The 13,463-nt window shown below is 33.0% G+C and overlaps 1 protein-coding gene across 1 annotated transcript in view; it reads right to left on the bottom strand.

Annotated features, from left to right (window-relative positions):
• Window positions 1-10,427, bottom strand: part of LOC115885821 (calponin homology domain-containing protein DDB_G0272472-like) — a 29,751-nt gene extending 19,324 nt beyond the window's left edge. The window contains exons 1-6 of the mRNA XM_030904846.1: window positions 10,303-10,427; window positions 6,963-7,159; window positions 3,411-3,574; window positions 2,990-3,205; window positions 358-478; window positions 136-306 (exon numbers count right to left, since the gene is read on the bottom strand). Coding sequence (XP_030760706.1) covers window positions 136-306; window positions 358-478; window positions 2,990-3,205; window positions 3,411-3,574; window positions 6,963-7,159; window positions 10,303-10,330 — 897 coding nt within the window. The 5' untranslated portion in view covers window positions 10,331-10,427. The remainder of the gene's footprint in view (window positions 1-135; window positions 307-357; window positions 479-2,989; window positions 3,206-3,410; window positions 3,575-6,962; window positions 7,160-10,302) is intronic.
• Between the last annotated feature and the right edge of the window lie 3,036 nt (window positions 10,428-13,463).

Raw genomic sequence — 13,463 nt, forward strand, 5'->3', positions numbered from 1 at the left:
GACAGATTAATTCAATTTTCCACCGGCATTTACAGATATAATAATAGAAATATCATACCGCCCGACGACGGTATTTTTTTTTGTATAAACTAACAATACCGCCGGCGATTGTTTAGACTGTGTGTATAAAAATACTTCTTTTTCGCGTTGTTTTCTCATGCAATCGATCCTATGCTTGGCGACTTGGTAAACTTTTACAACCTCGTCTAATTCCTTTTCTTCTCTTTCGTGCTGTCTTTTTCCTTCTTCAACTTCCTTCAAAATCTTCTGATTTTCTGTTAGTAATGCCCTTTTCTTCTTTAATTTCTAAAAAAATACATATGTTATTTTTTTCGTCTATTAAGTTTTTATTTTTACATCTTGTTCCATTATTTTATCTAATTTTTCTAATTCTTTCATTGCTTCGATATTATCTTCAGCTTCTTCTCTAACAGTAGTTTCTTTAAGAGCTCTTTCAACTTCTAGCTTTTCCTTAATACTAAAATATAATAATAGCTTTTGTAAACCTGTTAGTAAATATATGGTGTTTGAAACAATGATATTCTAAAACTAAAAGAGTTCCATTGTCGCTATTTATTTTGCTCACACAACGTTTCGGTCAGAAGTATCACTGACCGTTATCAAGTGTGTACCCGTGGTGTGTACTAAACTAAATCATAAAACTACTGAGCTTATATTATGCTTATATACTAGAGCCGAGCATTCGCTTGTGAATTTGTTGGGTGCAGTCAAGCATGAGGTTTTCCACTAAGAACACCTGCATTGGAGCGTTTTATGAGTGGTGCCATATTGTTGAAATTTCCTTTAAAAAGGCCGTGTTTATTTCTAACAATAATAAAATTTTTAACAATCCTAGTATGAAAATTTCAACAATATGGCAACCACTCATAGAACGCTCCAATGCTCGCTGTCTTGGCCTTGGCTGTAGTGCCGTGACCAGGGAATTGCACCAAGACATATAATGATACCGGATGGGACTACCCTGTCCGTCATACCAGGCATCATTTACTGTCTGTGATCATGTATCACGCTTAGAGAGTGTAGCAGAGTCATGACTTAACTTGCCAAAAGAAGACAACCTCACCAAAAACCTAAATCCTACGAAGTGACCAGATCAAAGGGATGCGTGATTAAATAGAAGACTAGTCTCTACTGATCTCAACCTTGGGGCACTAGGGGGCAACCCATTGTATTCTCGTCTCCCTTACTTCTACATGCGGGGCTCTGTAGAAGTGGACCGTCTAACCCTTGCGGTTTATCACCAGCTTTGACAGAACTCCAATTAAAGGACATCGTGTTGGCGAGTCATCAACTCGTGAGAGGAGGGTTATGGTCGGGTGCTCACAATAGGAATTGATCTCAAATTCAAAAGGGGGACATATCCTCTATTGTAGATGCGGAACAATACCGGTATCAGGTCTAAGGAGCGACCAAGTTAAAGAGGTGGAGAAAATGGAGACAGGTTCTCCAGAGCCTTCACCTCACGGGTACCTCAGCTGGAGGGCTACCCCAACCGTGGAAGGGTGTATCCCCTCGTAGGAGGCATATGTCCATTCCTCGGAGGATGAACAGTTTTTGTCAGAGTATTTTTGGAGACCCCCATGATAGACTGTATTATGACTTATAGACTGTATGGTGAGTTATAACTCAAGAAAAAGGGACACAATAGATCTCTAAGGTCGCGGTTAACAGGTGAAGAATACAGGTGAAGGACAGAAATAGATGGAGAAATATAACTGGGCCTTTTAGGATTTTAGAGCTATTCTATATACAGGGTGGTCCGAACTGTATTCCCGCAGCATATTCTGCAGACAAAAATAAGTAAAAAGTTCGTATAAATGTATGTCCTAAAATTAGTTCGGCTTAGTTGCGGAGATACAGGGTGTAGAAATTTCAACTTTATTTCTATTTTTTCCAACTAATTTCTGAAGTAACATCAATATTGGGATGAAAATTGACGTCTGGGAGTTTTTTGACATGATAAATTTGATTTTGATGTCAATATGGCTTCTACTTGTAGAGGGCGCCTCCTACATACTTTTTATTTGGTTTGAAGAGTAATAACTTTTCGTCCGTACCTGTATAAAGCTACTGAGTAAAAAAATATACATTCACGATGTTTTCTACGTAAAAAAGGTCTCTTGGTAAAAATCGTTACGAGTAATGGTTTTCGAGATATTTGAAATCGAAATTATCAATACCTCTCATCATTGACATAAATTAAACAACGTTGACTAAATAGTTATTAGACTGAAATCATAAATTTGAAATGCTTTTGTGCCAAAGGTTAAACAAAAACTGTTTTTTTTATCATTTTTTCGAAGAGAAATAATTAAACTATTTACTCAACATTTTATTTTTTGTCAATAATTACATGTATTGACTCTTTTCATTCTAAATATCTTGAGAACGGTTGCTCGTAGAGATTTTTACAAAGAGACATTTATTACGTAAAAAATCACGGAAATGTATATTTTTCACTCAGTAGTTTAGTCAGGTACGAAAAAACGTACGGTAACCTAAACGAAAAGTTATTACTCTTAAAAACTGTTAAAACACATGTAGGTGGCGCCCCCTACAAACAGGAATCATATTGACATCAAAAATCAAATTTCTGTCAAAAAACTCCCAGACACCAATTTTCATCCAAATATTGACGTTATTTCAGAAACTATTTCGAAAAAAGCGAAATAAATATGAAACTTCTACACTACACCTTGTATCTCCGAAACTAAGCATTTTCGGACACACATTTACATGAAATTTTTTACTTATTTTTATCTTCAGAATATGCTACCGAAGTTTCCGGAATACAGGTCGGACCACCCTGTATATTTTGTTTTTCACGATGTCTGATATTAACGATTGGATCGGTGTAGCATGGATCATGGAATCTTTTATTACATCTTTTATTTCATATATATTGTTTAAGGTGGTTACACTCGAAATATAAGAACCGTATTGATAGAATAATATATTAAGAAGATACCTATCCCTTAAGTTACTGCCGTATATTCTTTGTTTCTCAGCTTCTTTTTCCTGCTCTTCTATTTTTTTAATTGCCTCTGCTTCAACTTCTTTTTTCATAATATCCACATATTTTTTATTTTCATCTAATTCGTGTTGTTTTATCTTATTTTGCAGCTCAATTTGCTTTTCTCTCTCGTACAGAACATCAGATGTGACCAGTGCACTTGTTAATGCTCTAAAGGAGGGAATATTTTATAGTATTAAATTAAATTAGGAAACATTTTATGGTAGAATTTAGAGGCTATTAGTAATTTATCTTTATTACAAGAATAATAATGAAGAATTTAGATTTCAAGTTTATCTTATACAAGCTACTAGCCTTGTAGGTTATGTATATGTTAATCAAGAAGAAGGAGAAGGAGAATGTAAAAAATACATACCTTGCATAACCTGTGCTCATGAATATCTGTTTATGAACTTTATCTCTGTATTGTTTTCTAATAGCTTCTTGTTCTTTACGTAACGCCATGAACTTTTGCATTCTGTCATCTTTTTTCTGTTCAATCATCTTCAGGCGCTCCTCTTCTTTTCTTTTACGAACGTTCTGTAAATTTCTATTGCTTTAGTATGTATTATGTATGTAAATCTTTGGATATCCATAATGTAAAACAGCCTCTACATTATCCCCGAAATGTTTTACGAAATATTTCTGGAAATATTTCGTAATAGTATTTCGCAAAACATTTCTGGAAATAGTACGGTAAATATAAGCCCGTGTTATAAAAATTAGTTCCCACATTTCCAGAAATAGATCGAGAACCGCCATGATTGGTTGTTTGTTTTTATTGTTAAAACAGATTAACAATAAAAACAAACAACCAACCACGGAGGGTTTCGATCTATTTCAGGAACGTGAGAAAACTAATTTTTATAACAATGTGACAAGGGCTTATATTTATCGTACTATTTTGTGAAATAGCACGGAGCAATCAATGTCAAACGTGTGGTGGCTTCAGAAAAATAAGTAAACATGGAAAAACTGATATGAAAACAGTTACCGAGGGTAGATTAAATTGGCTATTCCGTAAAGGTTACACAAGAATATTTAGTTTTAATCATTGTCTAATATCATTAATTACAATATAGTAAAAAAAATATAAAACAATGACTAACTAGCGGTCTACTATTTATCGGCTTATAATCCGCAATATTGCGCCTCATGAACAAAATAAACACGAAATTATTTAAAAAATCCTCTCATTATTTCTTATTACTGGTTATGGTAAAGTAACATTTATACAGTAGTCTGTAGCAAAGTTTAGTTTACGACTTTGTTTTTTTTTCTAGTTTTAATGGTCTAAATCCATGCATAATAAAAACTAGTTGAATGGATTTATATCAAACCATGCTGGGTGCTTAATAAAAATATCGTTTACAAATTTCTTTTAAGAACAATAAAGGAACATTGCTTTTAAAAATGTCCGTGTACCATACTTTTGTTGACATCCGGTCCAACAACAATTTTCCCAATCAGATGGATATATTGATAATGTTACAAGTATTACTCATCAAGCAATACTACTCTTATATTAATCAATTAACCGTAAACAAACATATCATATACAATTTTATATACCAATTAATTATAATAAAATTAAATCATAGAAATATTGTAATAATTATATTCCTGCAGTTTAAGTGAAAAGTTTTGTTCCTAAATATCTACTATACATATAAACGCGTGTTCAAATATTAATTTTGTGGAACATAAAACGAGATGTAATTAACGAAATATCATCTTAAGAACAGATATTTTAGAAACGTCTAGTTTACTTATTTCACTGAGATTTATGAAAAAAGTCCTTTGCCTTGCGTACAGATACCGCCACGTTCTGGAAATAGCTCAAAACGAAACAAAATTGAACGAGGCAGCAAGAAACGCCAAAAAAAAATCCCCCTCTGCCCTCTTCACGAATAGTTTTAAGGCGCTATTAAGAATCGAAAGTAGGTCGAGGCAAACCGATTATCGAAGACAACTGGATATAAATGGAAATGCGACAAAGTTGGGCGACGAAATGCGACCTTGACCTGTTTCGAAGAGTTTTCCGCATAGTGTAGAGGCTGCTCTAAGATTTAGAGTTTAAAATAACTTTATTGGCAGCGTCGAGCGTCGTGCAGCGTTGTACAGTATGTCCCCGGATTGTCTTTACAAGAGGAAAAACTTTTTTATTATAGAAATTTTGAGAAAGATGCATTCTTCATTTTAAACATTTTGCTTCTTCTAGAATGATTAATCCCATTTATATTTTTTCAAATTTACATACCGTTTTAGAGAAAATTAAAAAAAAACATGAAAATATGGTTGAATTTTTTCCTGAAATTTTTTTTTTCCTGACTAGGCGTTTCTATGGTAATGTAATTTCATTTTAATTCTTTGATAGATTATAGATTGTTATTGATATAATTTTAATCCCATAGACCTAACAATTAACACCATATTTTTTGCTGTTTTAAAATGTTAATGAAGCACAACATTTATTTAGTTCAATGGTACGGAAAGGGTGATAATACTAATCGGAAAATGTGATATTAACAACAGTAAAAAATATGACTAACCAAATTGAATAATAACCATAGATAAATGAAACAAGTTTAGATTGGAAAGTGCCCATAAGGACAATGTAAACACTATTTTGGCGCTATTCTTGCAACGGTCGCGACCCAAAGCTTTTGATAATTTCGTATCGGCTTGGTTCGGCTTTTTCGGAATTATGTCGCCAAATATTATTTATTCAAATTTATTATTATTTTCTTTTAATTTTATAAATAAAAGACAGTGTGTAGCATACAAGAAACTTTATTTTATATAAGGACATAGGCATATTATGTGAAATACCTATGAAACATTGGAAACCGACGTTTTGCGTCCATGATGATTTTTGCAGTTCACAGTTTACAACACAAGTTTTTTAGTTTTTAATGCCACTTTTTCACAATTATCACGGGTTTGAGTGAGTAAAATTTAAATTAAACTCACAAGATAGCAATAATTACTTTGAGAATGGACGCTTTAAACACTTTTCGGTATTTTTTCAATGAGAGCAGTTTAAATTTTGAAAGATTTTATAATTTTTGAAGATTCTGATTTTGACAAGAGAAAATTATTTCTGTTATTGTTTGGCGGTTATTCTTAGCAACCGCTATAGCACCGCCAGATCGCGTACAACGGTTGTGACCCAAAACAATTAAATATTTTGACGGGCTTTCCAATCTAAATTTATTTCCTTTATCTATTATAATAATAATCTATCAAAGAATGAAAACTTTAATTTTTAGGACTTTAGGAAAAAAATTTACGATATTTTCATGTTTTTTCAATTTTCTCTAAAAAGGTAAGAAAATTTGGAAAATTATAAACGAGATTAACCATTTTAGAACAAGCAAAAACTTTAATGAAGAATGCATTTTTCTCAAAATGTCAATAATAAAAAAGTTTTTCATCTTGTAAAGACAATCCGGGGTCATACTGTATATTAAATAAGCGCAGCGTTGCTTTACTATGTCTTAGTTGCTTCTTAGCCATTACAAGATAATGACGTTGATAAAGAAGCTTTTAGAAAATTCATGCCTAAAAAACTTTTTCTTAGAAATACAAAAAACATCGAGACAAGATATTCTACCGCTAAAATTATTTTGCTGCGTCCCCGGAGCGGCATCGCGCAAAATTCACCGCTCGAGTGGTGCCAATAAGTACTCACACGAAGTCTTCATCTTTTGATGTACTTGTTATATTTGTTATAAAATATTTTAACTTGTGTTTAAAAAATCGTCGAGAATTAATAATTTAAGTTAGTAGTTAATAGAAAAATCTTCCGATGTCAGCAAAGATTTCTTAGTCATCCAAGGTAGATAGGAACACATTATTAATGTTACAATTTAAAAGTTTGGAAAACGTTAGCGCAAGTAATGTTATGGTTATTCTGTGTTCTTACTTCTAAGGAGTTTTCCCATTTTTCGGTCATATTTTTAGAGCCTTCATCCAGATATTGCTTTACTGCTTTTTCTTTATCAAGCGCCTCTTGAAGCATTTTCTTTCTATCTAAATGTTTCGTAATTCCCTTCCATGCCGAGTCTGTTATGTGCAAAGCGTTTACCCTGTCTGATATTTTAGTATTTTCCAGAGTCTGGCCTAAAATAAAAAGTTTTCTTTCATTTTGTAAAATATGCTGTGAATGGAACGAAATATCAGAGTCATTCACAAACGCCTTTAATTAAAATATTTTCAGAACCAAGTTACGTACTAATAAAAAAATGTTATAGGATATTTTCTATGTGTAATCGCTTATATCTTTTGTGCTTTTTAGATTGTTTGAACACAGCGCTTTAAGATCGTCGATTAAGATATTTGGTTCTCAGAGATCGCATTGCTAGCACCTGAGCCATTGCAAATCAGTGGTTTAAAGAAACTGGAAGGCCAATTTATTGTCCACATTTGGTGCTGCCTCTTACTACTGAATATCGACGTAACCGTCTGGATTGGTATAGACAAGGGTGAAAGAACTACATGGTAAAAGATCTACAGTTTGACAGAGAACGTCAAGTTCATCCCACTGTCGGTGTTAGGGTTTGGGGTGCCATTGCGTATGGTAGGTACATCCATGAGGGGGTGCAGCCACATGTGAAACTATACACCGTCCAAAACCCATATTCCAGCAACACAATGCTAGACCACATGTTGGTCGAGCATCAATAGAATTTATGAATCAGCACTACATTAACCGTTTACCATGGCCGCCAATATCACCCGATCTATCTCCAACTGAACATGTCTGAGGTATTACGGGTCGAAGGCTGTCGAATTTAGAACACCCTCCTCGAACTTTAGTAGCTCTTATGCATGAAGTTTAAGCAGCCTGGACCACCTTATCAGAATTATACCAGGCGTCTCAATGAGTATATCAGATATCGGGTGTCAGCAACACACTGTAGAGCCAGATTTTTTTAAACTTGTTTGATAGAGCTGAAAACCTATGCGATTGCTAAGCCAGAAGCTGCCATCATGTATACCAAGAATTACTAAAATCTTATGAGAAGGGGAGCAGTTTCTCATAAGATTTTTCTATTTTCTATTATACGAGTACTCTGAACCCCCACTCAGTACTCAGGATAAAATTAAAAATGATATACGTATACCCCTATAACTTTTTTATTCTTTCAGTTAAAAAAACGAAATTTGGTATGACAGTATATGACATAAATTATGATTGATTGACCTATTCAATTGTTTTCGGTCACTTCCTCTGTTTCACCGGAAATGACTACAACTTTTGATTTTTAAATGGCACCCTCGGTATATTTTTACTTCATTCGATAGAAAATGACACTTGGAATAGAATGACATATCATATGTCAACTTTTGACATATTCGCTCAAAAACAAATTGTATCTTAAATTTCAAGCTAGAGTGCCATGGCTGTGTTAAAATCACTAATTTTTAATCAAGGAGCCTGGGAAAAATAGATGTGATCGTCTAATGTTTTTACAGCGTTTTCAGACGGAGCGGAGCGTCCGCGACTTCGAGCAAGTAGCAAGTTTATATAAACGATTTCACATGGGTCGCGTATGCTCCGTCCGGATGAGCTATATTGCAAAAACATCCGCGCGTACGATCCACTCCATCTGAAAGCGTTGTTAGTGTCTTGTCCTGGCCGGTTAAAAGATGTCCAAATCGTTTATTTAATCACATCTCAATTTTTTCAAATGGAACAAGGGTGGCTCATTAGCATATCTGGAAAAAGCATTTTTTTACGAATAATTTGATACCACACACTTGATATTTAGAGTCAAATTGTCTTTATAAACCGCAGGTTACAACTTCAAATAAACCATATGCAAGCCATATGCGAAAATGACAAAAGTTGACATATGATATGTCATTCTATTCAGAGTGTCATTTTCTATCAAATAAAGTAAAAAAATACCGAGGGTGCTTTGTAAAAATCAAAAGGTGTAGTCACGGATAACAATTGAAAATGTCAATTAATCCTAATTTATGTCATATTCTAACATACCAAATCTCGTTGTTTTAACTGAAAAAATAAAAAAAGTGTTATAGGGTGAGCCACTTTTAAGACGCACCCGGTATACAGAGATATATTATACAGAGTGATCCACTGTTCCAAAAAACTTTCATATAATTTACTTTTTGTTATTTTCACTCCAATCTTGTTTACACGATATACAGGGTGTCTTTTAAAAATGGTAGATACAGAATATGGTTATTTTGATCAGATCTACCAACCCATAAAATACTTGCACTTATTTCTGAGGCACCCTGTATAGGCTCTATATTTTAAAATAGTTTTATTGATATACAGATTGATTCAAATCTATTTTTTTTTTACTTTTTTTATGTAGTTTTTTAAATTAGAGTGCTGTAGTTAAGCTACTTAACCGCTAAAAATTATAAATGCTTTAAATACAAAAAAAGGTTCATTTGTTAATTATCCATCTAACAAAGAAATAATAACAGAGTGTTCCATTAAAAAAAGCGAAGAAAAACTTTAATAAAAAAAATTATATTTTAGAAAGTTTGGCATAGAATTTTGAAAATCCTGTATGTTTTAAGATTACGATATTAACAGCAAAGTAAGTACAGACCAACCTTAGACCAACTGTAGTAAATACCTAGTACAGTTTTGATTTCAAGACATTTCTTGTATTTTTAATATTTTTTTATAAAAATGCTATTTTTTTATTTACTTAGTTATTAATATTTCCGAAACTATCAAAACATATTTAACAATATCAATGCAATAATATACAGGGTATTCCGTTTAAAAAATCATTAAAATATTTTTATTATAGGAGCTACAGATGCCCGACGCATTGTTGCCGAACCCATGTAAAATAGGATAAACTTGAACCGTGGCAACCCGTGTGCTACTTTTTGATTGGCACCCTGTTAAAAGTGTATTCTCCTATTCATAAATATACGTAAAAATTAGGTTTTGCTTATAGTATACTAGGGCTTATATTAAGAGTAACAGTCGTTTCAGATTTTATTACTATTTAATTGTTAGCATCTGTATAATATGGGATATTACTTATGTATGCTTACTTAAAGCTACTTTTGCACGTTAATAATATAGGTACCACATATGCAGATAATTTAATTATATTATGTTCAATTTTAATGCAATAAAATCATTTTATTAATTATTTATTTAGTACATTTCTAATTATATAGACAGTTAAAAGATTTTATCTAATTATTAAACTTTCTCTAGTATTGTAAATATTTTTTTCTAAATGTTAGAAAATAAGACTCACCAGCAAAGAGGTACCATCTTGATTCCATGTTCTGTATTTATATTTTTTATATATTATAATATCTACATATATACATTAACACTCTGAAATGAAGTTGACGGTATATGTCAAAAAATATACCAAGGTATATGTTTGACAAAAACTGACGTAGAATGCTGTAGAATTAATCGGTATTGATTAAACGCTCGTTAGTAACTAGGCAATGCGACGGTAAAATATATACCGTGTGGTGCATCGGAAAATGGGACATGAATAAAAGGAAATCCCGTATAAATTTTAAAAGGTTAAATATTACCTTCCCAGAAAATTTTATACCAAAGATGTAAAAGACTATTTTGACGAGGCGTTAAAACTGAACCTTCGCCTAGAACGTCATTTAACTTGGAATGGGCGTTTAGATGATATACAAGGTGGCGCCTCTCATACGACGCGGAGTTTCCAGGGAGAACGAGAGTTAGCATTGAAATTAAATTTTGTGAGCGTATGTAAGCCATGTAAGCTAATTTACAGGGGAGTTCTACAGGGTGTAGTTAAAGTTATGTTTTTTGTTGTAATGGAACATACATATACAGCAGCCACGTAAAAATAAGACTTATTTTTCATATCAACAAAGGTCCGATTCTGCTTTGTTTAGTAGCTACAGGGTGTTAAAGTTTTAATAATCTTAGGATTTATTATAATTTTCTTCCAAGTACTTTTAGTGATTCCAATGAAATTTTGGGGCTAAAGGTTACTATAAGTGGTACATATTTTAATGCTAAAAAAGTATTAATAAATTTATCAGGGACGTGCATATGGGTTATCAATGGAATATTTAAAAAAAACATGTGCGCCACTATTTTTTTTTTATTTAACATAAAAATTGTGTAGGCCGTTTAATGCTAATTAAAAGTTGCCTCTTGATATTTTGTCCAATTCGGCCTCCTTGATGGGATAACGCAATTTTATTAATCCACAATCAATAAAATTAAAATAAAAATAAAATTAATAAATTATATATTTCACCTAATTTCTTATTAAATATTACTGTATATTATTTAATTTTATCATCAAAATTTCATTCGAAACGCTAAAAGTACTTGGAAGAAAATTATAATAAATCAAAAAAATATTAAGATTTTAACACCCTGTAGCTTCGTAACAGAATCGGACCAATGTTTATATAAAAAATAAATCTTATTTTTATGTGAGGAATCAGCCCACGAGAGATGGCACATGTTTTTTGAAACACCCTGTATATTAATTGAATTTTGGATTCAGCGAGAAAAATAAAGGTGAGTTTTATTAGAGAAGCATATGACTTAAATGGAGTGGCGGCTCGTCAGGTGCAGTAGGTGAAGGGGACTTCACCGAAAAAATACTCAAATTAAAGAAAAAAATTTACTGCTTAAAATATTAATTTAGTTTAATATATTAACTTGCATCTAAATAATAAAATGGTAATTTTTTATTTAAGTTATTTATTTTTTTCCGGGCGGACCTCTGCATAATAGGTCCACCGCATCGTTAATTCCGACTAAAAAAGTAGCATTATTATAGCCTACAAGCCAGAAGTGCAAGTGAAAATGTTTCTATTTCTGAGCCAAGCGGCTGCACGGTTTCCATGGTAACGTGACGTCAGCCTAGCGGCAGATGTAAATCCCCACGCCCCGAAGTTTATTATCGGTGACCGATGTGAATGAGCTTTTGGTTTTGGGCAGTTCTCTTCGTCTTCCTTTTGTTCAGGAAATGCGTGACGGCGGCGCATAATTTATGCATTTATGCTAATATTCGGCTACTTCGGTGAGTAATTAACCGTGTAAAGACTGTAAAGTTGTTGTTGTTATTTATTGTTGTTTGTTAATGGCTTTTGTTGATTTAACTTGTTAATTTTTGCCGATTTTTTGCTGTTTGTTTTGTTGTTGTGTTTTAAAACTGTTTTGTGTGTGTGTGTGTGTGTGTGTTAAAAAATGAACCCAATTAATGACTTGGTGTACAATTTATTGGAAACTCCCTTCAGACGGCGGACAGATGAAGATAAGAAGGATATTTTATCTCAAGGGCGACGAACTGAAACTTTAACCATAAATTGCAAAAAAGAAATAAAAAAAAGTGGTAAATCTTATAATATTAAATTTAAGTCTTCTTGGTTTTCTGATTTTAATTGGCTATGTAGTAGTATTGTTTTACAAAAGTTATTTTGTTGGTCGTATTATTTACTATTTTCTAATAAATATGGCATTTGGAATAAAGAAGGGTTCACTGATTTCGCAAATATAACAACATCTTTGCATAAACACGGGGATTCTGCAGAACATTTAAAATGTCAGTAAATGCTAAGAAATTAAAAAAAAATCAAAACACAATAGCCGATGCTTTAGAAAAAAACGTTAGACAACAAACTAATATTAGGTTAGTCGCTATTACGTTAGGTAGTTAACTTTAGTCACAGTCCTTCATTTACTTTCCAAGAACTTATGGCTGCCCTAGAACGTAAGAAGAAAAATTCCTCCCCGGGTGTTGATCAGATATCGTATCTTTTAATAAAGAATCTTCCTATAAAATTTCAAGAATTCCTGCTGTCACTATATAACAAAATTCTTCTCCAGTACTACCCTATCCCGAGAGAGTGGAAAATTGGAATTGGGTGTCCAATTCCCAAACCCAATAAATCATTAACAGACATCTCCGGGTACCGACCCATGACCTTATCGTCCTGCGTTGGCAAAATGATGGAAGATATGATAAAAACAAGAATCGAGTGGACCCTCGAGAACGGTAATATATTAAAGAGCTCCCAGTCTAGGTTCAGGAAAGGGAAAGGAATATTGGACAGCATGGCAGCACTAACTTCCACAGTAGTGGATGCTCTTTCAGACAATGAGTATATAACACTCGTGTTCTTGGACATGAAGAATGCATATGACAATGTGAAGATTGATGTTCTCATCCAAAAAATGGCAGCCATGGGTCTGGAAGAGGACTTGTGCAAATATCCCATACAGCACATCAAATCACATTTACGATGTGTTTACATTATTAGATGTAGACACAGGGTGACACAATTCCCCCGATGTAAATATGCTACGTTTACACATTGTAGTTCAACACGTATGCACAAAGGTTAAACGTCCGCCTCACAATGTAGCCACAGTATAGCATTTACGTATACACAAAGGGAT

Source organism: Sitophilus oryzae, unplaced genomic scaffold (genome assembly GCF_002938485.1).
Source record: "Sitophilus oryzae breed Bouriz unplaced genomic scaffold, Soryzae_2.0 scaffold_41_pilon_pilon, whole genome shotgun sequence".
Lineage (NCBI taxonomy): Eukaryota > Metazoa > Arthropoda > Insecta > Coleoptera > Curculionidae > Sitophilus > Sitophilus oryzae.